Source organism: Bubalus kerabau, chromosome 4 (genome assembly GCF_029407905.1).
Source record: "Bubalus kerabau isolate K-KA32 ecotype Philippines breed swamp buffalo chromosome 4, PCC_UOA_SB_1v2, whole genome shotgun sequence".
In the NCBI taxonomy this organism is placed as follows: domain Eukaryota; kingdom Metazoa; phylum Chordata; class Mammalia; order Artiodactyla; family Bovidae; genus Bubalus; species Bubalus kerabau.
In genome coordinates this window covers 43,937,731-43,965,711 of record NC_073627.1, presented here as the reverse complement: position 1 = coordinate 43,965,711, position 27,981 = coordinate 43,937,731, and the positions used below count along the sequence as shown (strand labels likewise).

The 27,981-nt window shown below is 48.3% G+C and overlaps 1 protein-coding gene and 1 long non-coding RNA gene across 2 annotated transcripts; one reads left to right on the top strand and one right to left on the bottom strand.

Moving 5' to 3' along the window:
• Nucleotides 1-8,984: 8,984 nt before the first annotated feature.
• LOC129651369 (uncharacterized) lies at nt 8,985-11,583 on the bottom strand. The gene is made up of 5 exons (XR_008714104.1): nt 11,349-11,583; nt 11,110-11,167; nt 10,415-10,606; nt 10,017-10,160; nt 8,985-9,229 (listed from the first exon to the last, which is right to left on the bottom strand). It is a non-coding gene; the product is annotated as an uncharacterized LOC129651369 (long non-coding RNA).
• Nucleotides 10,422-22,639, top strand: PIPOX (pipecolic acid and sarcosine oxidase). Its single transcript, XM_055580113.1, has 8 exons — nt 10,422-10,645; nt 11,887-12,035; nt 19,626-19,839; nt 20,121-20,303; nt 20,856-21,008; nt 21,394-21,552; nt 22,140-22,215; nt 22,509-22,639. Exons 1-8 carry the CDS (start codon nt 10,532-10,534, stop codon nt 22,637-22,639), a joined length of 1,179 nt encoding a protein of 392 aa, XP_055436088.1. The 5' UTR covers nt 10,422-10,531.
• The last annotated feature ends 5,342 nt before the right edge of the window (nt 22,640-27,981 follow it).

Sequence of the window (27,981 nt, the reverse complement as noted above, 5' to 3'; positions counted from 1 at the left end):
TGTCGATGGAGGACATACTGAAAGGGTGATGTATTTTGGGTACTAGTCATCCGGGCTTCCCTGGTGGCTCAGTGGGAAAGAATCCACCTGCCAGTGCAGGATACGAGGGTTCGATCCCTGGGTTGGGGAAGATCCCCTGGAGAAGGAAATGGCAACCCACTCCAGTATTCTTGCCTAGAAAATCCCATGGACAGAGGAGCTTGGTGGGCTACAGTAAAGGAGGTTGCAAAAGTTCAGACACGACTTAGTGACTAAACAACAATCTGATTGCAGCCGAGGCTGGAAGCCTGTTATGGCAGGCTGAGTTATTTGGACTAACTATCCCAGTAAAGGCAACTAAAAATGCTAGATAAAATATCATAAACACCTTAAAAGACCCAAAGAATTGATTAAGTAGTAAGGAATTAATGGGCCAACGTGGAAGAGAAAACCAGAGCATAGAAACTAGTTTTCCCTAAAAGAGCTCAACAGTCCTAGCAAAGCTGAACTTTCATTTCGATCACTTGGAAGAGGGAGGGAGTTAGAAGTCCACGCTCAGTGCCTGCATGTAGTGCAGAATCGAATAAGGATGATTTTCTCAATATGCTGAGTCCCTGAGTGGCTTCATCATCAGGGTAAAGGTGGACCAAAGTACCCCAGACCAGGTTCACATTGCCCGGGTGACCCAGGGAAACTCGGACCAGAACGTGTTTAGATAGCTCAGGACTGGTGGTACCTCTGATGCCTGGCAGAAGTAAGCGCGCTCTTCTCTAGAGGAAGGTTCCTTTATATTCAAATGACTCCTGTTTATTTGGAGCAATGTATGATAAATAATCATTTCTTCAAGTGAAGTTACCAGAACTTGGTTAAAGAACTGAGCCTCCAAGAAAATAAGGCTCCATGAGTGAGAATCATAGAAACAAGGGACAAAGGAGAAACAGCTGAGGTTTCATAATTAGCATGATCAGATGTAGACTATAGGGAATTCCCTGGTGGTCCAGTGGTTAGGACTCTGCACTTTCACCACTGAGGACCCAGGCTCAATCCCTAGTTGGGGAACAAAGATCCTGCAAGCTGTGTGGCATGGCCAAGGGAAAAAAAAAAGGTATAGACAATAAATCATGCTTCCTGCGCTCAAAAAAGTAAAAGATAAGCTTGAAAATATTTACAAGGAATAAGAAATTGTGTAAGGTGTCAAAATGAATTAAAAAAAAAGAAATTCTATGGATGGGAGGAGGATTTGGGGGAGAATGGGTGCTGTATATGCATGGCTGAGTCCCTCCACTGTTCACCTGAAACTACCATAACATTGTTAATTGGCTACACCCCATTACAAAATAAAAAAGTTTAAAGTTTGAAAAAGAATTTAAAACTTTTAAAAAGTTAAAAAAATAGAATTTTTTTTTTAATTTCTAAAAAAGAAAAAACCTACAGGAATTACGATTGAAAAGCCACTCATTAATTTAAAAGTAACTTGGATGCAGTGGAACAGAGTATTAGCAAAGTAAAAGATAATAGTGAAGAATTACCCAGAATGCGGCACAGAGAGAAAAAAAAAAGGAAGGAGGGACTTGGGAAGATAAGAGACACAGTGGGCAAAGGCCTGACACATGTGCAATTAACATCCCAGACAGAAAGAACAAATAGAGCAGAAGCAAATATCTGAGAAGAGATCATGACTGAGCAGTTTCCAGAACTGGTAAAAGACACTAGTGCACAGATTCAAGAGGCCAGTAAATCCCAAGCATGAAAGTCCTGTTTAAACCAGCAGCCAGAGGAGAAAGGCGCAAGTGGTACAACGGAGGGTTTCCTTCCCAGCCCCAGCAGGCTAAACTCCATAAAGCCTCCCACCAAGAATCAGTCCTGAGTATTCATTGGAAGGACTGATGCTGAAGCTGGAACTCCAGTACTTTGAGCCGACTCATTAGAAAAGACCCTGCTGCTGGGAAAGATTGGGGGCAAGAGGAGAAGGGGGTGACAGAGGATGAGATGGTTGAATGGCATCACCTACTCAATGGAGATGAGTTTGAGCAAACTTCTGGAGATAGTGAAGGACAGGGAGGCCTGGTGTGCTGCAGTACATGGGGTCGAAAAGAGTCAGACATGATTTAGTGGCAGAACATCAGTAAGAAGCAGAGCCCTGTGGCTTTGGTGCCCTAGATTCCCTGGCTCCCTTAGTCCCCTTTCCCTCTTTCACTGCCTTGAGGCCTCTCCTCCAGCAAGGTCTTGGTATCATACCATCTGCCCACAAAGGCCTTCCCTCAAACCTCTCTTTCACTCTTTTTTTTTTTTCTCTTTCACTCTTGATCTCAAAGGAAGAAAGGGGGCCCAGGCAGAAACAGAAAAATGAACGGAAGAATAAGAACCAGTGAGAAAGCAGAGTAAGAGGGACTTTCCTGCTGGTGCAGTGGTTAAGAATCCACCTTCCGACGCAGAGGATGCAGGTTTAATCCCTGGTCAGGTATCTAAGGAGAAGGCAATGGCACCCCACTCCAGTACTCTTGCCTGGAAAATCCCATGGATGGAGGAGCCCGGTGGGCTGCAGTCCACGGGGTCGCTAAGAGTTGGACACGACTGAGTGACTTCACTTTCACTTTTCATTCATGCATTGGAGAAGGAAATGGCAACCCACTCCAGTGTTCTTGCCTGGAGAATCCCAGGGACAGGGGAGCCTGGTGGGCTGCCGTCTATGGGGTCGCTCAGAGCTGGACACAACTGAAGCGACTTAGCAGCAGCAGCAGCAGGTCTCTAAGATCTCGCATGCCATGGGGAGACAAAGCCCGTGTGCTGCCACTACTGAGCCTGTGGACACCAGAGCCTGCACACACCCCAACAAAAGATCCTGTGTGCCACAACAGAGACCCAACACAGCCAAAAATAAATAAATATTAAAAAACAGAAAAGAAAGCAGAGTAAGAGATGAATCTTGAAGGCATTATGGCTCAGGAGATGGGCTAGACTGGCTCTGGGAGGTGGGTGGGGGGGCAGTCTGGAGGCAACAAGCAGAAAATGGGGATTGATGATGGCTTAGAAATTGCTCTCCAGGGACTTCCCTGGTGGTCCAGTGGTTAAGACTCTGTGCTTCCAGTGTAGGGGGCCCAGGTTCAATCCCTAGTCGGGGAACTAAGATCTCACATGCTGCACAGCACAGCCAAAAAAGAAAAAAAAAAAAATTGCTCTCCAGAATTCTGCTTCTCTTCCCTTCCCTTAGGCTTCCCTCTGATTCTCTGCCTCCACGAGCCCACATCTGGCAGTATATTGTGGGAGAGGACCTGAACTCCCCTATTCATCAACCTTCCCTAACCGCACCATCTGCAGAGATGGGCAAGGGGAAGACAAGATCTACTTGAAAACTGGAGAATACCAGAGAGCTGAACCCCTGGAGTTAATCTTCCTGCACGCTACTGAATTTTAGTTGCTATTTGTCACCTGTCAAGCCAACCCAAGCCGTGTGAAAGCTACTTTTCTTTTCTTGCCCTCAATTCTCACTCCTCTCCTCAACTTGCCACTCCAGAGTTTTCCTGATATCCAGGATATGAAGCATGGGAAGGACACGAAAAAGAGAGGAAGAGGGAGCTCCTGACAGAGGGTTCATATATAGTCTCCATTCCAGATACACCCTCACCTCCAAGGAACAGCACTGGGACGCCAGTTTTTAGCACTGGGTTGGTTTGTTTTTTTAAAAACTTTTACATTTTATTTATTTAGGCTTCGCTGGGTCTTCGTTGCTGCAAGTGGGCTTTTTCTAGCTGTGCTGCTCAGGCTTTTTACTGCGGGGGCTTCTCTTGTTGCAGAACATGGGCCCTAGGGCATGTGGCCTTCAATAGTTGTGGCACACGAGCTTAGTTGCCCCTCAGTAGGTGGAATCTTCCCAGCTCGGGGATGGAACCCATGTCCCCTGCATTGGCAGGCAGATTCTTAACCACTGAACCACCAGGGAAATCCTCTCAGCACTCTGATTTGTCATTTGCCTCAACATCAGCTGAGCTTTAATCGAACCTTCTCCAAAATCCTTGTGGTGGAAATATACCCCTTCAGATACATACATCTGTAAAGACAGCTTAATGAACACTTGGGTATATCTTAGAGCACCACAGAATGTGCAAAAGAACACGCCTACCAATGCAGGAAAAGTCGGTTCGATCCCTGGGTTGTGAAGATCCCCTGGAAGAAGAAATGGCAACCCACTCCAGTATTCTTGCCTGGAGAATCCCATGGACAGCGGAGCCTGGGAGGCTACAGTTCATGGGGTCGCTAAAGAGCTGGACATGACCGAGCAAGTAAATAACAACAACCACAACAAATTGTATAGAGCTTGGATAGAAAGGCCTTGAAACAAGATTAAAAAGAGGCCATCATTCGTCTTCAGGGATGTTTTCCCTTAAGACAATGAAAACCGATCCTCCCTCATGTTTATTGCATTTCCTCTCATCCCAGTGAGGTCTGAGAGCATCCGTGGAACCCCCAGTGCTCAGGCTAAATGATGATCTAATATTTTCTCAGAGGTTTCAGCCTCATTTTCCAGGACTTCCCTTATTTCCTCCCTCCCCTGGAGACTGCCTAGCAATAGAACTCTTGTATCTTGAGGGAGCAGAGTTGACCCTAATATTTGCTATTCAACAAACGCAAAACAAAGGCATGGCAGGAAGCAGGAGTTAAGGTCTCTAGGGATTCCACAACCTACTTCCTGGCCTGAAGGAGGGTACTGTGCTCAGCATCTCACAGAAGACACTCTCAGCCTTCGATAAACCTTGCTGGGCCAGTCCAGAACAGACCTCTCACCTCCCTAAACACCTAGTACCAGAGATCAAACCAGTCAGTCCTAAAGGAAATCAGTCCTGAATACTCACTGGAAGGACTGATGATGAAGCTGAAGTTCCAATACTTTGGCCACCTGATGCAAAGAGTTGACTCGTTAGAAAAGACCCCGATGCTGGGAAAGATTGAGGGCAGGAGGAGAAGGGGATGACAGAAGATGAGATGGTTGGATGGCATCACCAACTCAATGGACATGAGTCTGAGCAAGCTCCGGAAGATAGTGAAGGACAGGGAAGCTTGGCTTGTTGCAGTCCATGGGGTCGAAAAGAACTGGACACAAGTGAGCGACTGAACTGAACTGAGAGAGCCACATGTCTAAGATGCCTGGGACAGCAGAGAAACCCACCATCAATTCAACAGACACGTGTGGGTGCTTTTCTATCCCATATGCCTTCTCCACACCAGGGAATACTGCATAGCCAGCAACAGGAATGTACCAGCCCAGGATGACTCAGGAGGGAGCCAAGATATAGGAAATGGAAACAGCAAGGTGTGGTATAGTATGCTACTTCTGAGATTAAAAAAAAAAAAAGAAAGGAATATACCATATAAGTATGTCTGTATACCCACAGAACATCCCTGGAAGCATACAAAAGAAAATAGTAAGAGTATTGCCTATGATGAGGAGCAGGAAATGGCTGAGGGTAGGATGGGAAGGAGAATTCCTTTTTGTAGTGTTTTCTTTTGAACTTTTTCATTGTTGTTCACCGTGTCTGTATTACCTATAAAAAATGACAATCAAAGAAGACCCTTCTCTTTAGGGAGCTGAGGACGAAGGCAGACGTGCAGACAATTGAAATATTCTCCGCTCATTGTCATCATGGAGACGTAGACAGGGTAGGAAGGGACTGTGGGAGAGAGGCCATCCGAGCCGGTGTGCGGGTGTGTGTGGGGGACTTGGAATCATCACAGAGAGTGCTGGAACCTCTCTCAGCTCAGCCTTGCCAGGGCCTGAAGAGCACAGTGAGAACAGACCGTGGTGGAACTGCAGGGGCAGAGGCCAGAACGCCTATTGCGCTGTGTGCCAGGCTAAGAAGCCGTGATTTTATCCTAATAGAAAATAGGCAACTATTAAAGAATTTTCAGAAGAGGAGTGACCTGTTCAGAGTGGCTGTTTAGAGGGAGGATTCTGGCAGGAACACAGAAGGATAGATTAAGAGGGGCAAGAATGGGGTGGAGAGACTGGTTATGAGGTTAATGCAGGAATCTAGGAGAAGGAAGGCAGATGGATGACAAAGGGAGTGGGGATGGAGGAGAGGGATAAAAGCTGAGACATGCTATGGGTCTGAAATGTGCATGGTGACCATGAACAGATCTAGCTCTGCACGCTTGGTTTTCTCACACGGGCATCCTCTGCCCATTCTGCCCCAAATATCCCCAGCAGCTGGCAGAATGGGTCCCCAGGGGCCACTCCCTGGTCATCCCGCCTGTCTCCTTGCCCCAGGCTCTAGCTGCTTGGCAAAGAGGTGCAGAGGAAAGAACAGAAGCCTGTTCCTCATCATTCAATTCCTAGGTCTCTCTTATTTATTCCATGCTCTCTCTCTCACGATTCGGGTCCTCTCATTATTTCTGAGCTGTACAGCTTGCTGCTTCCCCGGCTCGCCTCTCCCACCCCTGTCTGTGAAGTGTCAATCAAACCATCGGATGAGCAGCTCAGCCTTCCATCCTCTGCGGCTCTGCCCCAGGACACAGCAGCAATTGCTGACACAGAGCAGCGGTGTAGGGCCGCCGGCTCTCCCTTTAATGGTCTTCCGATCCAGAATGGGTGTTAAAATGAAATTTGAGGGGTTCACTTCTCTCTACTTGTCCCTATCAGGATGACCACAAGGACAGGCAACACTAGGAGAGAGGGGAAGCCTTCACAAGCCGGAGTGCTTTTCATCTGAAGGTTGGACCACGGCCAGTGTCTGCTTTCGGAGGAGTCGTTTGAAATTCTTAACAAGAAGCAGAATGCTTGAGTCCAGGAATCCAGGGCAGGCTTGTGAAGTAGGAATGGGGAGATAGAATTGTTATTTTATTACCGAAGTTATATTCTATTAAACAAAGGAGAGGTGGGATACAGAGCTGCTTTGTAGTTTCCCAGGAGGATGAACAATGAGAAATGTTCGGGGTTGGGGTGGGGGGAGTGGCTAGGAAAACTGAGATTAGAACAAAGAAAGAACCTCCCCAGGCCCTGGAACTGGTGACCGGGGAGATCTGAAGCATCTGTTTCCTCGAGGGATTTGTCCTTATCCTTTTACAAATTATGAATGGAAGCGCAATTTTTATAGAATATGGAAATTAATGAGCATTAAGCTCAATTACCTTCGCCAAATTCTCTCTAGATCTCTGATACACACACACATGACTCGTGGTTGTGATCCGTGCGTGTCTATTTGTGTTCTGCGCCTCTTCCTCGGTATAATTTCATATACACCTGTCTGTGGAGCCCTCTGTCCTCAGGCTTGTCATTCTGAATATCCTACCTATAGTGTCAATGTGCCAGTGTCTGTTCCTCCACCCCTGTGGTGGGTTGTTTCCAATTTTGTTTTTTTTTAATTTGTTACTTTTCCCATTTAATTTTTTTTAAATTGGTATGTTGTATTTTCATCGCTATTCAGTTCAAGAAATTTTCCTTTCTTTTTTTTTTGGCCTCATGGCACATGGGATCTTAGTTCCCTCATCAGGGATGGAACCCAAGCACCCTGCAGCAGATAACCACTGGACCGCCAGAGAAGTCTCTCCATTTTTTTTTTTAATATATTATAAAAGCACAACGAGGAATGTCTTCATATAAATGCCTTTTTCTTCCCTTGAATATTTCCCTGGGGTATAGTTCCCCAAGTCCAATTTCTAGGTCAGAAGGTTTGAACCATTTTATCGCTCCAGTGCTCTCCAGGAAACCCAGGCAATCTGAGTGGCCACCCTACTCTCTCTCCATCCCCGAGGCACTAACAACATCAGATTTTATCATTTTTATTTATTTTTGCTCATTTAATAGGGACATAATTGTACCTTGAAGTTGTTTAATTCCCATTTCTTTCATTGCCAGTGAGACTGGGCAGACTTCCACATTAGGATTTATTGTCTGCTTCTCCTCTGTGTAAACTGTTCATCTCCTCTGACGTCTTATCAAGAGAAATCTGAAGGCTGATCTTATGTATTTATATCAAGACTTTACATACTGAAAGAGTCCATTTTTCTCAGTTATATCTGCCACTCCCTAAGGGACCCATCACATTGTGAGATAGATGCTAGCTTGTCCCGTGTGGGTCGGGAGTGGGAGAGTCTTGAGGTCACTTCTGGATCCTAGAGAAATTTCTTTCAGAAGAAAAAAAAAATGCCAGTCGTATGGCACCCCCTCTCTGGGCCCCTATTTTCCTAGGAAAGGAAGCCTGGGCTGAAAGGCTAGTTGCCAAGGCCATGCTGGAGGATTCTTTGCTAAGGCTAGGCACCTTCCTATGGTCCCAAGGATGTTCTGGTCCATTACTTTCTCCGGCTTGTAGCATGGCCATGAGAGAAACAACAAAATACTCAAATCAGAATCATCATTACAAGTCTGACTACTCGTTGGTATAGCACAGTGCTTAAAGAACATGTTCTGTACCAGACACACCGAGGCTCACCTCTCAGTGCCCCTGTTTACCAGGTGTGAGGCTTTGGGCAAGTTACAGTCTCTGTGAGTCTTCGTGTCTTTCTCTGTAAAGTGGTATTTCAGTTATAGCTGCATTAAAAACTACCCAAAATCTTAGTGGCTAAAAACAGCAACTATTGGACTTCCCTGGTGGCTCAGTGATAAAGAATCTGCCTGCCAGTGTGGGAGACACGGGTTTGATCCCTGATCCAGGAGGATCCCTTATGCCTCAGAGCAAACAAGCCCACAACTATTGAGTCTGTGCTCTAGAGCCCGGAAGCCACAGCTACTAAAGCCTGAGCGCCCTTGAGCCCATGCTCTTGAGCAGCACAATGCCTTCTAGAGAAGGCACCCAATAAGCCCCCACCTGGCAATTAGACAGGAGCCTCCACTTGCCACAGCTGGAGAAAGGCCCGAGCACAGCAATGAAGAGCCAGCATAGCCAAAAATAAATGAACAAAAAAACCTGTTTTATTCTATCTCATGATTTTGTAGGTCAGGAATTCAGATGGGTTTTGGCTAGATGAGTCTTATGCTCCACGTGGCATTAATTGGGTCACTCAGTGGAATTTAGCTGGTGGCTAGGGTGGGCTGGAAGGTCCAAGATTGCTTCACTATTTTCTAAAGAAACTATGTATTTGTTTTTGGCTGCACTGGGTCTTCGTTGCTGCACGTGGGCTTTCTCCAGTTGTGGTGCACGGGCTTCTCATTGCAGTGGCTTCTCTTATTGCGAAGCACGGCTTAGTAGCTGTGTCTTACAGGCTTAGTTGCTCTGTGGCATGTGGGATCTTCCTGGACCAAGGATCAAACCAGTGTCCCCTGCATTGGCAAGGAGATTCTTAACCACTAGGCCAGCAGGAAGTCCCAAGATTGCTTCACTCTTTTGTCTGTCTCTCCATGGAGTCTCAGGGCCTCTCCACGTGGTCTCTCCAACAGGATGGTTGGACTAACATGGAGGACCCAAGAACCTGCGTTTAAGGCCGGGGCCGGAAAGTGTCCCCAGGTCACTTCCTCTATATCCTACGGGTCAAGCTGTTACAGAGCCTGTGATGGGAAGAGTGACCAAGAGGTGGGGGCCATCTTTAATGTGCCAAAAGTGGGGATAAAAATATCAATATTTACATCTAGGGCTGTGAGGATTAAACTAGATAATGCATGTAGAGGCTGATTCACCGTGAAGCTAATGAAACTTCAACCACAGGGCTCCTTAATTGCACAATCTTTTCCAAGTCTTAGCAACTAATTTTGTATTCACAATTTTTCCTTTCCTTTTCTTCAAGAGTCCCCCCAAATTGTATAAGAATTAGGCCCTACACAGCCTGGCTGTGTCCCAAATGCATTTAGCATACTGCCTGGCACAGAGGGAGCCCTCACTCCAGGGCCCCTCATGTCCTAGGCTAGTGCCTGGTCCCCTTCTGTGTCTCCAGAGAAAGCTCTTCCTTTTACTCTGTCCTTTCCATTTGTTCAGGATCATTTCCCTTTCTCCTTTTTAAAAGACACAAGTCAGACACGCTGAGAATAATTTCATAATCACAAACCTGCCCTCCCAATTGGCCCCTGAGCCTACCCCCTTGACCTCACCACCCACCAGGGAGGTGGGTCTTACCCTGGGCATCGTGCCAAGTTCTTAGCCGGGCCCTCTAGAGTCTCCAAAGGAAATCAGGCTGGAGAGTGGGAAGACAGCAGGGGGAGGCAGCAGTCCCAGTGCCCGGCTGGGTCTAGGAGGCATTGAAATTCCAGGGCCGGAGTCCTGAGACAAAGATCGTAATGAGACAGGAAGGTGGCATAGGAAGGAGTCCATTTGCATGACAATAATTGAGCCAAGAATAGAAAGCTAGAGGGATGCAAGGGGTGAGGCTGGCAGCTGAGCCGGGCTAAACCTCACAAATCAGACTCCCCAGCTCTGCTTTGCAGGGGAGGCGGGGGCTGAGCCCAGTGCCAGGCTTTGGGGGTTGGGAGGAGCGGGGCGAAGGCCAGGGCCCAGGGGACTGTGGGAATGCTGACCAGATTGGACTTTGCTTTACTCCTCCTCCTTGGGTCTGGAGCCTGCCTCCGCCGGCCCTCTCTGGTCTCTGAGGTCTCTGTGGTCTCTGAGGCTGTAGGGCTAATTCAGCAGGCAGGATGGCTGTTCAGAGGGAGCTCTATGACGCCATTGTGATCGGGGCAGGCATCCAGGGCTGCTTCACGGCGTACCACCTGGCCAAACACAGCAAGAAAGTCCTCCTGCTGGAGCAGGTACTGTGTTCCCTCTGCACTCCTGACCTCCGGTCCCTTTCTCCTCTCCCCCAACCCCCAGAGGGTTTTCTGGAGCCAGCAGACGGTGGGGTGGAGGACCTGATCATTACAAATCAAAGGGCCTGGTCATCACAAATTCTCTGCAGTGTGAAGCTTAGCTGTCCGGCGTGTTTCATGACAATGCAAAGACAGTTCTACCCTCCCTAAGACCTGCTTTGGGTTTCTAGGCACATTTCCTCTTTTGCTGCCTCCCAGATCCTGTCTTTGACCAAGAAATGTCCCAGGCCCCATGCTCTACCTTCTGTCTACCCAGGATCCTCTGTGCCAAAATGGCTGCTCTGGCCCAGAAAAGTAATCAGTTCAGCTTTGGGTAACCTTAAGTAGAGGTAATTCTGCCTGGAGGCAAAGGCTGATTAGTCCGCCTAGAAGGCAGGGTTTGTCCTGGCATATTTCTGGCCCCTTACCTTGCAACCCAGCAGAGGCTTCTGTTTTCTTCTGTCACCTCTGGATAATAGCAGTCTCCTTGTTTGATACACAGGAAATGAGACTTAGGTTTTTTTTTTTTTCCTTATAAAAAAGTGACCCCATGAAGTGCAATCTACTGGCCACTGCACATGTAGGTAGGCCCTGTATATCCACAGGGTCCTTCCCAGGGCAGGTCCACCCAGCCCACCTTCCCAAGCTTTCCACCTTCCCGTTCTACCTGCATCTATCCAGGATGCTTTTGGTTTCTCTTCTTGGTAATGAGCTAGATTGGTTGGAAACCTTCTTCATTTCTCGATCAGTTTTCTCAAAGCCTGAGGGATTCCTGGTCCAACCTCGCAGGAAACACTCCGTCTCTTGTTAAATCCCAAGATAGATCCCTTGTCCTGAGCAATCTGAACTACAGAGAAAGAGTCAGCATCAGTTTCCTTGTCCATAAAATGAGGAGCCTAGACTAGAAAGATCTCAAAGCATCTTTCTAATTCTGCTTCTCCAAGAGTCTAAATGGAGTTTCCAACAGGATGACTGAAGACTAACTCACAGAGGGACTTTGGGATGCGAATGATGTTAGCAAAAAGGAGGCATGAGTTAGAACTACTGAAGAACTTCTCTTCTGAAGCCAAGTCAGTACTTGGCCATAAAGGGAGACTGTATGGAAATATTTGAAGGATAAGTGCTCCTTGTTGACAGCACAGGATGAGCTGGCTCCTAAAGGGGAGGGGTGTCAGCTGCAGCTGTCTCTTGTTCTCCATCTCCAGTTCTTTCTCCCGCACTCCCGAGGAAGCTCCCATGGGCAGAGCCGGATCATCCGAAGGGCGTACCCAGAAGATTTCTACACCCAGATGATGGCTGAGTGCTACTCCATGTGGGCCCAGCTGGAGCATGAGGCAGGAACCCAATTATACAGGTTGGGTTGATGGGGGAGAATTCCTTGAATCCTGGGGCTTGGCACCTGGGGGTGCTTTTACCATGAGAGGGGTGGTGCCAGGAACACTTTTGATGTGCAATAAGGGACACACAGGGTCTCGGAGGTATTAGACACATGGAGGCATTCTGCTTGCTGTCATCATGATCCCCCCACGGGTCCAGCTGGCTCCGGCCAGGCTCTGAGTTCCAGGGCTGGGTTCAGACCATGTGTCCAAGGCTTCCAGAGGTTGTTTGGGGAAAGCTGTTGGAAAGACAGTGGGCAGGTGCCCAGAGCTAGAGTGTGTATCTACATTTTCGTGGAGCTGACAGAAACACTGTTGGGGCAGGGATTGAAATAGAGGAGGAGAATTCTGCTTGATTATTTTTAATTAAGAAAATAATCATTTATTTGGCTGTGTTGGGTCTTAGTTGCATCGTACGGGATCTTGCGTTGTTCTTTGCGGCACATGGACTCTCTAGTTGAGGCACGCAGGCTAGGTAGTTTTGGTGCATGGATTTAGTTGCTCCAAGGCATGTAGGCTCTTAGTTCCTCAACCAGGGATCGAACTCGTGTCTCCAGGATTGCAAGGTGGATTCTCAACCGTTGGACCACCAGGGAAGTCCCTCTGCTTGATTCTTTATATTCCTACTAGTATCACAACTTTTCATGCTGGGTCCTCACCCCTAGAACAAACCATATAAATCCATTTCATTTTTCTCTGCATACCTCCTCCCATGGGAACAAATGGCGATGCTCCTCAGGCTGCACTGCTTGCCATGGAGGGAGCCTACAGCTATTTCCATGGGAGCCTGTTGCTCCCATGTCTTTTCTGACCCTTAAGATCCGTCCCCCAACCACGACCTTTCAAATACTCATGGGGAAGTAGGCGACAACCCAGGAGGCAAAGAGAAGTTTTATTACCCGTCGTATCATCCTCCCACCTTCTCTATGGCTCTTAACTGAACTTCCTACAGAACCACTGCTCTACCCTACAGGGTGGCAGTTATTTTAATGGCCAGGAACCAAGAGGTTACTGTTCTGTTGCAAAAACACCATTAACTTAAGAACAAAGTGAAATCCATTATGCAAATACAGCTAGGGCAGCTAATTACAGATTGATTCCAGAGGCAGCTAATGCACCCAGCACCCAAATAAAGGAGCATGTCTTGCTGAGGGGTGGCCTGGCAAAGGGACCCCCCCTCTGTCAGCCATCTGTGAATACTGCTGAGTATCTTGTGCTGAAAGACCTGCCGAGGTCTTGGAGGGCACACTTCATCCCAGAAGACAAGGAGGCAACTGAGAGATGTTTGGAAAGTGGAATCTTTCAGAGGGCAGACAACTCTGGAGTCAGACAGGCTTGAATTTGACTTTGTGCTCTACCTCTTACCAGCTGTGTGACCTTGGAAAAGTTTCTGTACCTCTCTGCACCTCATTTTCTCTTCTAGGGCTTTGTGAGGATTAAACGAGACTCTTATGAAATACTTGGCACTATGCCTAGCACCTTTGAATACATGGCAGTTCCTTCCAGTTATTCTGGGTCAGCTGTGATCTATCTCCATTGAGCAAGGGGGGGAAGAAATGCAGGAGGAGGCAGATGGGATGCAGGAAGCATGGACATCAAGGGGAAGGGCTACTGGAGAGAGGGAAAGGGACCCTTGGATAGGAGACTCATGATCTCACAATCCTCTTTGGCAGGAAGGCAGGAATTTGGAAGGGCTTTGGAATCAGGCAGGCCTGGCTCTAGATATCAGCTCACTCTGACATATTTAGCTGTGTGGTTTGGAGCAAGCTGTCTAACCTCTGTGAGACTCAGTTTTCTCATCAGCAAAATAGAGGTCTATTTCCTAGGTCTGTTGTGAGGCTAAGTATGTAAAGGGTTTAGAATGGTACCTGACAAATCACCACCATCATCATCATCACTGCATGTTTTAGTGCTTATGATAAGAAGCTGGGACTTCCCCGGGGGTCCAATGGCTAAGACTCTGTGCGTTCCCAATGCAGGGGACACAGGTTTGATCCCTCGTCAGGGAAGATTTTGTATGCTGTTCAGCTAGAAAAATATAAAAAGGAAATTAAGGCTGTTCTAAAAGTACTTGATCCATGTTAACTCATTTAATTCTCCCCACAAACTTATGAGAGGGTTGCCACTGACCAGTCACGATCTTAACCAGTACTGCAATTCACAGAATTACTCAACGTTTAGTCTAGAGCAGAGTTTGGCAAACTTTCTGTGGATGGCCATATAGTAAGTTTTGCAGGCGTTGTAGGCCATATGGTCTCTGTTGCAGCGATTCAATTCTGCCAGTTACTCAACTCTGCCATTGTGAAAACAGCCACGAATAAAGTTAAAGTGAAAGTCGCTAAGAGCTGTCCGACTCTTTGTGACCCACATAGTCTGCCAGGCTCCTCTGTCCATGGAATTCTCCAGGCAAGAATACCGGAGTGGGTTGCCATTCCCTTCTCCAGGGGATCTTCCTGATCCAGGATTGAACCCGGGTCTCCTGCACTTCAGGCTGATTCTCTACCATCTGAGCCACCATAATATGAAAACAAATGACCATGGCTGGGTTCCAATAAAACTTTATTTATGGATACTGAAACGTCACATAATTTTCATCTCATGAAATATTCTTTTGCTTTTCATCAACCATTTAAAAACATGAAAACCATCTTGGCTGTGGGACAGGCAAAAACAGGTGGCAGACCTGATATAGCCCCTGGGTCATATCTTGCTGGCTCCTGATTTAGGGGATGACAGAGGATGAGACTGTTGGATGGCATCAGCAACTCAAAGGATAAGAGTTTGAGGAAGCTCAGGGAGTTGAAAGGAAGCCTGTTGTGCTGCAGTCCATGGGGTCACAAAGAGTCAGACATGACTGAGTGACTGAATTGATTGATTGATTTAGGAAATACCACAGACTGGTTACCTTGTCCATCTCTTGTCTCCATACAAGTTTATGCCTAAATTATCCCAGGTCAAAGGTTGCTATGTGTGTGTACATGTGCTCATGCCTCAGTCGTGTCTGACTCTTTCTGACCCCATGGACTGTAGCCCATCAGGCTCCTCTGTCCATGGGATTTCCCAGGCAAGAGTATTGAAGTAGGTTGCCATTTCCTTCTCCAGGGGATCTTCTGACCCAGGGATCGAACCTGGGTCTCCTGCATTGGCAGGTATATTCTGTACCAGTGAGCCACGTGTGAGGCCCAGGACGTATCCTAGCCCCTCTTAAAAGACTTTCTCTCCGCTTTCCCCCCAAAAAAGACTCTCCCTATGCTTTGAAGCCCCACTTACAGAAAATGAAGAGTGAAGTGAATGTTCTTTGAAAAATCTTTAAAGTTCTATATAGTGCTTTTATTATTGTGTTGTTATTATTAACAATTCCTTCCTTATGGCCAACCTAATTTACTCAGGCACGCTAGTTTATTTAGTTACTTTACACAGAGCCACAGAACAGATACTTCCCATTCCAATTCCTTGAGCTTTGGTTCCTAATTCTGATTTTCTAAATGATTCATCAGCCGTGTGGTTCTTATTCTCCTAAGCTCTTCTGGAGGAACCAGCACAATATCATAATTGAACTGATAGATACAAATATATTTACTTAATATTTGATGATGATTTTGATATTTGATATTTGATGATTTTTTTTAAAAAAGCCTTCAGGAGTTGAGAGTTAAGGTGGTTGTCCAATTCTTTTCATTCTGCTCTGCCACTTCCGGTGACAGTAGCATACTGAATATAGGTGGGCTCCGGATATTTGCATATATTCCGGGAACAGACAATGACACATGCGTCAGATCACAAGGTCTGAGTCTTTTGTGATGTGTACAGCCAGGATGCTGATACCCAGAGCAAATCCCAGCTCTGTGGCCCATCTCTTTCCTGCCCCCGCCTTCTCTCTTTGAGTCCTACTATCTAGCTCCTGACCCCGGCTGCCCCTGCTTAGCTGACAATATCAGACAAGATCACAGCCGTAGGCAGTACAGCTGCTGGCAGAACCTGGTGGCCCCCTCCGCAGCTGCTGCTTCCTGTGTCTGCGAAGTGTCTGGCTTGTCAGCCACATCCCCTCCCTGGAGCAGTCTTTGTTAACCAATTCCACCTCGGCCCACTGAGCTGAAGATGAAACACCAGGAGCGCCTCGAAAACCAACAAAGACAGCAGCGGTTACCAAGTCCTATCGGAGTCCCTTTCCCAAGGTGACTCTCAGAGCTGGCTTGCCTGGCACTTTTCACCCAGAGAGGGGGAAGCTGGAGCTTGGAATGGGAGATGGCAGATGCACGGAGAGCTGTCTGCCCCTCCCAATTCCTCCCAGCTCCATCCTGCCTCCTGTCCTATTGTAGTAACTGGTAAAAATCCCTCATCGCCAACTCCCTCTATCATGTCTAAGGCTTTAATAGGGCCACAGAGAAGTCAAGGGCTTCGCTGGTGGCTCAAACAGTAAAGAATCTGCCTGCAATGCGGGAGACCCAGGTTTGATCCCTGGGTCAGGAAGATCCTCTGGAGAAGGGAATGGCTATCCACTCCAGTATTCTTGCCTGCAGAATTCCATGGGCAGATCCTGGCAGGTCACAGTCCATGGAGTTGCAAACAGTTGGACATGATTGAGCAACTAACACACACACACACACATACACACACAGAAGTCAACAGGCTGCTGGGAGGAATCTCTTCGTAGCACTGGATCCAGCTAGGGTTGGGAAGAAGGCACAGTTTAGCACCAAATTCTCAGCACTCAGTTGATGATGTCCTGTGACTTCGGAGCTGAACTGTTTTCAGAGTTCCCTGGCACCCAGCCTCACTTCAAGGTGCCGTCTTTCTAGACCAGCCCTGACTACTCCCTGATTACTCATTTCCTGGTCTTTCTTTTTTGGGGGGGGGGCGGGGCCTGTGAGATCTTTGTCCCTTTTCACCCTCTTCCTCCCCAAACTTGGTAGCCAGGGTCTGAGCAGAAAAAGAGAAAAGGGAGGCCCAGAGCATGGGGGTGAGAAATTGATGCAGAATGAGCAGACTGTTTATTGGGATCTAGGAAAAGCCATTAAGAAAATAAGCACTTAAATGATTTTCAATCTGCCCGTGGAAGTCATCTATCTTCATACTGGGGGAGAAAAAGCCCGTTCTCCAATCCCAGTTTTGATTGACTGATTTCCAATTCTCTAAACATTTCCCACAGGAGACTCTCACCTATCTCCCATAATGACAGGCCTTTGCATTTCCAGGCAGTGTTTTACATTTATTTCCGATTTGCTCATAATGGTCAAAAAATCTCTCTCCAATCCAAGGCATTTCTCCAGCAGTGCATGGTTTCCCTCGGGCCAAATAGCTCAGCTGTGATCCACGGAAAATGAGAATTTCCCAAACGCATCTTCGGACTAGGGGAGGGTCCGGCACCACAAATTCAGACGGAAAATTTCCCACTGTTAGATCAATATCTGGGCTAAGAAATAAATGCCACAGGGGCAGAGAGCTGGAGCAAAATGATTACAATCGGCACAATTACATTCACCGGCAGAATCAGCTCGCTGATTACTCCTAGGGATGGGGTGCTCCCGCTTCAGCCACCACAGGACGGCTTGGGAATTAGAACATCACTCAGTATTTCATAATTTGACAGATTTACCCGTTGCCTTGGCATGAGTTCATTTCCTCCATGCAGTACATTCCTGTAAGATGAGTTCTTATTTCAAGGAAGGAAGGAAGGAAAAAAGAAAGGAAGGCAAGAAGGGAGGAAGAAAAGGAGAGTAAAATGAAAGGAAAGTAAATCTCAGAATATACGAGAGACCAAGGCTGGTACGTTGCAGGCAGAGGTTAAAATATGCTGCTCAGGAATTTTCGGGTCAGGGATCTGATATTATGACTGCTCAGGTGAGAATGAAGCCAGGACTTGAGCAGAATTGTAGCCAGCCACAGCTTTCATGGGGTACAAAGGGCTCAAGAACGTGTGCTTGGGTGGCTTCCTTTTCTTGTTGACCAAGGAGTTTACTAGGCGAGTTTTCATTACCTGAAACCCAATCTGAAGTCCTTCTGGGGCCACAGGAAAAGGACTGTCTGCTGACAGGTGGGGATTTCTACAGCATCTTCCCTCTGCCGAGCTTTGAAGAGGCAGAGGCGCTCAGTGCTTTCTCATCAGTGGTGGATGCTGAGTAGGCGGGGGCCATGGCAAATGGATTGGGCACACTGCGAGGCTCTGTGTACTGACACCGGCCCCAGGGCCTGCTGTGTCCCTACCCCCTCCCAATCTTCTCTTTAATCCCCCCAACCAGATAATGTGGGATTTGGAAGCATGTAATATCCATGAGACTCCATTATAGGCTATTACGAGCTTTATATACAGTACCTGGGGGATGTGTCAGGCTGATGCTTGTCACTGTGGCTGCTGGAACCTAGAGGGACTGCAGGAGTGGTCCCAAGGGCCAAAGTGACCCTTCTATTGTTTTTATCAGTTTCCACAAAAAGGCAGCTCTGATCTCTGGTGACAGAGAGGTGCAAAGCATTGAACAGAAACGGCTTTCACTCAGAGTAAGAAGCATACAGGGATGTACAGGGAGAAACACAATCACCGAATCACTGAATTAATTCCTGGAGCCCTAAGAGGCTGTCTACTGGGGTTTCTGCATGAGGGCACTATTGGCATTTGGGTGGGATTTTTCTGAACTTCCCAGGTTTAATATCCCTGGCCCCTGCCCACCAAATGTGAATGGCAACCCCCAGGTATTATGACAAGCAAAAAAAAAAAAAGATTCAGGCCATTTCTATACCCTCTCTGATGTGAAACCTCCGATAGTCCAACAGCCATGCATTACAGAGGAGGAATCTGGGGGTTGGCTTAGTGAGCAATCAGAGCAAGGTCACAGAGAGGATGCCAGGACTGGACCTAGAGCCAGAACTACCAACTTAGGACCCTTTCCACAAAACAAGCAGCCTGAGAAGGAACCAAGAGATAGACACACAGGAAGGGATAAACCATGATACGCCACGGAAAAGGGACAGTGAAAAGAAACAGCAAGGGGTTGGGGAAGGGAAAAGAGATAAAGTTGTTGTTGTTCAGTCGCTCAGCTGTGTCCAACTCTTTGAGACCCCATGGACTGCAGCACACCAGGCTTCCCTGTCCTTCACCATCTCCCAGAGCTTGCTCAAACTCAAGTCCATTGAGTCGGTGATGCCATCCAACCATCTCATCCTCTGTTGTCCCCTTGATCTCTGAAGAACAGAGATCAAAACAGTGAGTAGGGTCAGGGAACTGGAGGGAGTGGAAGAAATCTTATCAAATTCATTCAACCTTTACCAACTTCTAGGTGTGGCGATAAAAGAGGATTTAGGATCTCTGTCCTCAAGGGCAGGGTGGAGCCTGAGGAGGGAAGATGGAGGGACAAGCAAACCAATAGTGACAGCCAAGGGCAGACTGAGGGACAGGCTGGATACCAGCTCAATATTGGGACTCTCACAACGGAACAGAGATGTCTCTGCCTACTTTCTGAATGTGAGGCCAGGACTTTCCTGATGCCTGGCCCCGGACCCTTGCTGAAGAATGACAGAGAAGGAAGGGCCCAGATGCAAACTCTCACGTAGGGCTCTTTTTTTCTTTTTAACAGGCAGACTGGACTACTGCTGCTGGGAATGAAGGAGAATCCAGAATTAAAGATAATCCAGGCTACTTTGTCGAGGCAGGGAGTGGAGCACCAGTGTCTTTCATCTGAGGAACTGAAGCAACGTTTCCCCAATATTCGGTTGGCCAGGGGAGAAGTGGGGCTCTTGGAGGTGTCCGGAGGAGTTCTCTATGCTGACAAGGCACTCAGAGCCCTCCAGGTGACATGGTGCATCGTTAGGGGCCACACAGCTCCTGCTCTGGGCATCCTGGGTCCCCATCAGCCATCCCCTGACCCCCGGCTGGAGGAGCGCCTTTGCCCTGCTGCTTCTAGTCTTGACTGTAGGGGAGGGCGATTTTAGATATCCTATTAGACCTGGACAATATGGGTGAGGAGGTCTAGAGTCTGCCCTCTCTTTTCTGCCCTCAGTGAAGGATTCTTTGTCCACCAGGGTGAACCACATATAAAACTGATTCTTCCTTCCCTGTTCTGCCCTTTCAGGATGCAATTCGACAGCTAGGTGGCATAGTGCATGATGGAGAGAAGGTAGTGGAGATAAAACCAGGGCTACCAGTCACGGTGAAAACTACCTCCAGGAGCTACCAAGCCAAGAGCTTAATCATCACGGCAGGTCCTTGGACCAACCGGCTCCTCCGTCCCTTGGGAGCTGAGCTACCTCTCCAGGTAAGGGGACCTGGAAGCCTGGGAGGTCGTGCTTAAGAAAAGTTGGACCTAGAGGGACTTGAGCTTGAATCTGCCACCTGCCACGTGTTAGTGGATGACTTTGGGCAAGTTCATTCACCTCACTGAACCTCAATTGTATAGCCTGTAAAATGGGGACTAGGGTTGTTGGAGAATTAAATTAAATGGTATATATAAAGGCCTTGGGACTTCCCAGGTGGTGCAGTGGTAAAGAATCAGCCTACCAATGCAGGAGACTCAGGAGATGCAGGTTTGATCCCTGGATTGGGAAGATTCCCTAGGGAAGGAAATGGCAACCCACTCCAATATTCTTGCCTGGAGAATCCCATGGACAGAGAATCCTGGGGGGCTATGGTCCATGGGGTCGCAGAGTCGGACACGACTGAAACAACTTAGCACACACGCACACAACATAATATCACATGTAAATGACACGAGAACTGAGTGCAACAAAGATGGGTGAGTTGAGCAGGGCATCTGGAGGACCCCAGAATGCTCTCCTTTTTGTTTCCCACTTTCTCTTCCTGCTCTAAGACCCTGCGGATCAACGTGTGTTACTGGCAAGAGAAGGTTCCTGGAAGCTACAGTGTGTCCCAGGCCTTTCCGTGTTTCATGGGCCTGGGCCTCAGCCTGGCTCCTCACCACATCTACGGGCTGCCCTCCAGAGAGTACCCAGGGCTGATGAAGGTGAGGGGAGAGGCCCAGAGAAGGCTAACAGGGTCCCATGCAGATTTGGGGCGGCTACCCTAACTTCCCTCTCAATGAGCTCCCTCAGACCCCAGTGAGCAGCAGCAGGAACCAACTTCACCATTCAGTATGTGCCACACAAGACTCCCACTGTCCTGGGGCCCAGCAAAAGGAGCCCTTCCTTTGCAAACAGAGGGTTAGTGGGGGAACGGAGGGCTAGGCAACCTTGTATGGCAACAAAAAGCATCTGACAGGAGTGTGGAAGGCTGGGGTGATGGCTGGGGTGCCTTCTGTGTACAATCTGGCCCCCCCATCTCCTGCCGGGCTGGGGGTGGTGTGCAGGAAGCCGGGCCTCCCAGCTCAAACCGCTCTGATTGGGAGCCAGGTCTGCTATCACCACGGCAACAATGCAGATCCCGAGGAGCGGGACTGCCCGGCAGCTTTCTCAGACATCCAAGATGTCCACATCCTGAGCGGTTTTGTCAGAGATCACTTACCTGACCTGCAGCCTGAGCCTGCTGTGATGGAGCATTGCATGTACACAGTAAGTGTGTGGGCAGCCGGGCCAGGCCCTCCCGCAGCCCTGGGAGCAGGGCGATGGGGCAGACCAGCCTTGCGCAGCTTGGGCCAGACTCGGCCTGACCCCTGACATAGAATGTGACTTGAAACAAATGAGCTCATTTCTGAGGGTCGGCTTGCCTCCACCCGAGAGGGCCCCTTAGAGGTTATTCATATTCCTTTTCATTAGGAAACCAGGCTTACGTCTGGCAGTCCTTCATTATGTTTCCCAGAAGAACTCTAAAAGAGTTTTTGGCAAGATGTTCTAGTTGAGCAGGCCTTGGGGACAAAGAGAAGAGACAGATGTCACCAGGGCCCGAGGCATCTTGGCTGAAGTTAGTTTACACACATTAACTGAGCACCTACTGTGTTCATAGCTCTGTACGAGAAGAGACAGATGCACAAATGAGAAAGACCTGCGTACCCCAGGGCACTGGCATGCAGAAAGCACGCCTGTGTCCTGTTCCCATTCTTTCTGGAAAGAAATCCAGCCGAGTCTCCTCCCTTCTGAGCCTGCAGCTCTTCTTCCTCCCTCTATCCTCAAAGGACACAGGTGTGATTGTTTCTTTCTAGAACACCCCCGATGGGCACTTCGTTCTTGATAGACACCCAAAGTACGACAACATTGTCATTGGTGCTGGATTCTCTGGTGAGCCTGAGCGAGGGAAGATGGGGTGCCTTAAAGCTGACCTCAGTGCAAGAAAGAATGGTGTTTTTCATGCTTTAAGCTGATAGAGGAGGGCCAAAGTCCAGATTGTGCGTGTATAAGGGGGCTGAACGGGGCTATCAGAGAATAAGGGGTGCTTATGGTGGGAGGCAACTTCTGCCTTTGGGGTGCAACCGGTGGGAAGGTTAACCCTGTCTGGGGACTGTGTAGGGGACTTCCAGGGAGCCCAGTCCCTGTCTAAGAGGATGCCTGACCACCTGTTCTCCTTTCCCTAGGGCATGGGTTCAAGTTGTCCCCTGTCGTGGGGAATATCCTGTACGAATTAAGCATGAAATTAACGCCATCCTATGACTTGACACCTTTTCGAATCAGCCGCTTTCCCAGCCTGGGCAAAGCCCACCTTTGACCCCCTGGCCAGCAGCTTCCCTTCTGTGCCCAGGAGTTGGAAATAAAGCTGGGAAAGACATGTAAGAGGAAGAAAAAGGCTGTGGGAGGCTATCCTTTCCTCCTGCCTCTCTTCAGTCCCCCATAAACACCGGCTGATTGAACGTACCTCTTTCTCTGGCCAGCTCCCCAATCACACACCACTTTTTTGCTTCAGTTCAATCAGGTATTCTATAATTACAGAGTGCCAAGGACCTTGGAGGTGGATGTCTCAGTAAGGAAGGGGCATAAGGACCAGCTCAGGAGACCAAAACAACTATTAAAATTCTCTTCACTGGGGCATTTGTTGAATTTTGGATAGATCTGACGAAAGTTGCCTAGGGGAGGGTAAACAAGATAGTCTGTAGACCATTCATGCCCTTGGAGCTCCTTTTCATAAAACTAGAGGCATCCTCTATCACGAACCCCCACAAAATGTGGCTCGTCGTGGGTGCGCAGCAAATGTTTGTTGAAAAAAAAATGTGTTGAACAAACAGATAAGTAAATGACTGCCTTGCATGAAAGCCTGTGGCGGGCTTTATTTTCCATGTGACCTTATTTCTTACAGAATTTAATTGTCTGAATTAGCACCACAGAATCCATTACCCCAGGACTCCTTAGGGTCTTTATCCCCTCAACACACCACACCCTCTTTCTCTGGATTCTTTGTCTGGTTCTTGTCCTCTCATAAAGACGCTCAGCTCCCCAGTCTCTCATTAAGGTGTATTGTCAGGTCTTTATGAAGATGGAGCTGTTCTACCAGAAAGGAAGAGAGAGACACACTCGCTCAGAAACCCTGTTCAATGTTTGAATGTTAAATGTGCCATTTTATTATCATTAGGATTGCTCCCACTTAATGAAACAGCATTAACACCGAGTCAGCTGGCCTCCTTGCACTAATTGCTTTGGAAGGAAACAGGCTCATAACTGCCCCAGGGTGGGTGGAGGGGTGAGAGGTGTAAACAGAGACTCAAGCAAGGTTGGGCGCATTCAGATGAAACCGAAGCAGGAGCATCTCCAGACAGGGGCCCCTTGGACCCAAAAGAATAGGAGTTAACATGCTCTGGGGAGAAAAAAAAAACTGGGACTGGGTGGGCTGGAAATGTTCAGAGGAATCCCTGAGAGGGGAGAAGTGGGAAATGAGAATAAGAGTAAAAATATTCTCATAGGAAAAAAAACACAGAGGAAATTACTCTTCAATTGCCGTATAGGCCTAGGCACATGGATTAATGCTGATTTGTCCTGGGAATTATAAAAGCTAGCCAGTTGGAATGAAACACCATTCCAACTCTGCATTTTGGGTGCTCTCACTTGGTTCCCTGAACCACAGCCTCAGTAAAGGGGGGGAGGATAATCATATCTGTAAAATGGGAATGATATTACATCTCATGGATCAACCTTGAAGACATAATGCTGAATAAAATCATCCAGACATAAAAGGACAAGTAGTGTATGATTCCACTTGTGCAAGCTACGTGTGTGTGTGTGTGTGTGTGTGTGTGTGTGTGTGTTGTGTACTCAGTCGCTTCAGTCATGTCTGACTCTGCGACCCTATGGACTGTAGCCTGCCAGGCTCCACTGTCCATGGGATTGTCCATGCAAGAATACTGGAGTGGGTTGCCATGCACTCCTTTAGGGGATCTTCTTAATCCAGAGATCAAACCCGAGTCTCTCGTGTCTCCTGCATTGGCAGGTGGGTTCTTTACCACTAGTACCTCTTGGGAAACTTGTGAGCTACTTAGAGTAGTCAAATTAACAGAAACAGAAGGTGGAATGGTGGTGGCCAGGGGCTAGAGAGAGGAATGGAGAAGGCAATGGCACCCCACTCCAGTACTCTTGCCTGGAAAATCCCATGGACAGAGGAGCCTGGTAGGCTGCAGTCCATGGGGTCGCTAAGAGTCGGGCACGACTGAGCGACTTCACTTTCACTTTTCACTTTCATGCATTGGAGAAGGAAATGGCAACCCACTACAGTGTTCTTGCCTGGAGAATCCCAGGGACAGAGGAGCCTAGTGGGCTGCCATCTATGGAAGTGACTTAGCAGCAGCAGCAGCAGCAGAGAGAAATAAGGAGTTATTGTTTAATGGGCACAGAGCTTCAGTTTGGGAAGATGAAAAAGTTCTGGAGATGGATGATGGTGATGTTAGTATAAGACTGTGAGCGTATTTAAATGCCACTCAACTGTACACTTAACATGGTTAAGATGGGGGACTTCCCTAGTGGTCCAGTGGCTAAGACTCCAAGCTCCCCAATGCAGGGGGCCTGGGTTCGATCCTTGGTTAGGGAACTAGATACTGCTTGCCGCAACTAAGAGTTTGCATGCGGCAACTAAAAGATTCTGCATGCTGCAACTAAGACCTGATGCAGCCAAATAAATACTTTTTAAAAGTGGTTAAGATAGTATATTGTATGTTATGTATATTTTACCACAATTTTAAAAAGTGGGGGACTTCCCTGGTGGTCCTGTGGATAAGAATCTACCTGCCAATGCAGGGGACAAGGGTTTGATCCCTGGTCCAGGAAGATTCCGCGTGCCATGGAGGCAACTAAGCCCATGCTCTAGAACCCACGTGCTGCAACCACTGAAGCCTGTGTGCCAAGAACATGTGCTCTGCAACAAGAGAAACCACTGCCATGAGAACTCCATGCACCACAACAAAGAGTAGCCCCCACTCACCACAACTTCATTCACACAGCAATGAAGACCCAGCACAACCAAAAATAAGATAATAAATAAAAATTTTTAAAAAGGGGATAATAATACTGACCAACTCTAAAGGAGTGTGTGAGGATCCAATAAGGTCATTCATTCAACACACAAATATTTGTGGCTTCTGTTCTGTGCCAGGCACTGTGCTAGGCATGGTGGATGTATCTATGAATAAAACAATCTATGGCAATCTCTACTCTTGTGGTGTTTACAGCCCAGTGAGGAGCAGACATGTAGCTGATGCTTTCATGCTTGTGCTCGCGCTCAGTCATGTGCAACTCTTTGCGACTCCATGGACTCCACCCTCCAGGCCCTTCTGTCCATTGAATGTTCTAGGCAAGCATATGGGAGTGGGTTGCCATTTTATTCTCCAGGGGATCTTCCCCACCCAGGGATCGAACCCACGTCTCTTACATCTCCGGCATTGGCAGGCGGATTCTTTTACCACTGAGCCTCCTGGGAAGCCCATGTAAATAATACACATAAATAAATTGTATTGTACATTAGATGGTGACAAGTGTGTTGGGGGAAAAACAGAGCAGAGTGGGGAAGACAGAATGCTGGGAGAAGGGTTGCCCTTTTGGATGGTGGTCAGGGTGAGACTCATTGAGCAGACTTGGAGGAGAATGCGCCAGGCAGATACCAGGATGTCTGTAAGAGCACATGGTGAATTGTAAAGCAAGGTATTGTGTTATTACCAAGACAGAAATGAGGTACAGACAGGGATCAGGGGAAGATCCTGCCAGCTCCCCAGCTGGCAAAGTTGGGGAGAAAGGATTCTGGGGCTCGCTCTCTCCTTCTTGTTCCACGGCTGCCCTCCACTCCCTCTGCCTCTGCTTCTCTCAGGGCCACCCTCCTCCCCCAGCCAGCTGCTGCAGCTCCCCTTCCAAAATATCCAGTCTTATTCAGCTTGCTGGTGACAGCGAAAGGAGGGGACCAGTGTCTAGAGGAGGCTGAGAAAGGACAAGTGGGGGACGCTGACAAGCCCTGCCTGAGCTGGCGAAGGCCCTTTACAAATGAGCCAGGGTGTCCTAGAAACAGAGTGCAGGCGGGGGCGGGGGCAGGGGCATGCAGGTGTGTGTGGGAGGGGTGAGGTCAGGGCAGAGTGGAGAGAAGCAGGAATTGGATAAGAGGAGGCTGGTAACACGCAGGCCAGGGAGGCAGGCGAGGACCTGCAGGGATGTGCACACAGCCCAAGTGGGAGGAACTGAGCATCTCTCATGGGGGGTGGGCTGGGGTCACAGAGGGGAGGAGAGGGTGCAGGGAACAGAGTCTATGGCTATGGAGTAAAGGACTAGCCCTTGCAGATAGGCTCAGAGGACCAACTTGAGGGTTTTAGTAACACTGAAGGATTTGCCAAGCAGACCTGCCAGCATTATCTCCCTGCCTCCCTTCTGCTTGAGCGTGGCCAGGCATCCACTTTCAGGTGGAAACCCTGCCTATCTTCAAGATGGGAGAAAATCAAAATAAATTGGGCAAGCAGGAAGAGACCTCTGGAAGGGCAACTGGGGTCCACATGAGCTGCAGAGGAGAGATAAGGGTAGCAAAGAGAAAGAGGCCGGCATGGTTGCCAACCAGACTAAGGCAAACAGAGGCAGGCTAAAAATAGATTGGGGGTGGGGAGGGAGGAGAGGCAGTCCAGAAAAGAAGGGAAAGCACAGGCAATCGATGCCATTGCGACTCTGACCCAATTCTTCATCTCTCAGCCTCACCATCTGAAAAATGAGGAGGTGATGGGGGAAAAGGGAAAGACTGGAACAGAGGAGAGTCAGGGGAAAGTAATTTGAGTCCTGAGACCTAGGCAACTGTGTGGCACAAATTAATAGTGCCAATGCGGAAAAGAGAAGGTATGTGGTGTAGTTGATACAAGTGAAAACCTAATCGGAGTTTGGTTGGGTTTTAAACCACGACAGGTTTAGGTCTTAAGGAGTGTGGTTCTAATTCGGAATGAGGTTCACCTGTTTAGAAAGGTAAGCAGGAGAACAAGATGGCGGAGGAGTAGGTGGACATGGAGTGCCTCTCTCTCCACGGATACATCAGAAATACACCTTCAGACACAGAAGTGCATGCAGAAGACCAGCTGAGAGTGGACAGGAGTGCCTGAACAGTGAAAAAGAATATATAGAACCATGCAAAACTCGAGATCAAGCCCTGAGCCTTTGGAGTGGGAGCACTGCCTCCAAGACCCTAGACTACCAGAGAACTAACCCTGCTGCTGCTGCTGCAGCTAAGTCACTTCAGTCGTGTCCGACTCTGTGCGACCCCAGAGACGGCAGCCCACCAGGCTTCCCCGTCCCTGGGATTCTCCTGGCAAGAACACTGGAGTGGGTTGCCATTTCCTTCTCCAATGCATGAAAGTGAAAAGTGAAAGTGAAGTCATTCAGTCGTCCGACTCCTAGCGACCCCATGGACTGCAGCCTACCAGGCTCCTCCGTCCATGGGATTTTCCAGGCAAGAGTATGGAGTGGGGTGCCATTGCCTTCTCCGCAGAACTAACCCTAGGGAGTATCAAATACTGAGAACTCACACAAAAGAAGCCACTTGAATACAAGACACGGCATCACCCAGCCACCAGTAGCACCCTGTGCAGGACGCCTCAACTAAACAACAAACAA

Bases quoted from the DNA above. Each gene is read 5' to 3' on its own strand.
- PIPOX (XM_055580113.1), top strand. From the start codon at position 10,532: ATGGCTGTTCAGAGGGAGCTCTATGACGCCATTGTGATCGGGGCAGGC. The intron at 20,304-20,855 runs GTAAGGGGACCT...TCCTGCTCTAAG, and splicing joins GAGCTGAGCTACCTCTCCAG to ACCCTGCGGATCAACGTGTG. The intron at 22,216-22,508 runs GTGAGCCTGAGC...TCCTTTCCCTAG, and splicing joins CATTGGTGCTGGATTCTCTG to GGCATGGGTTCAAGTTGTCC.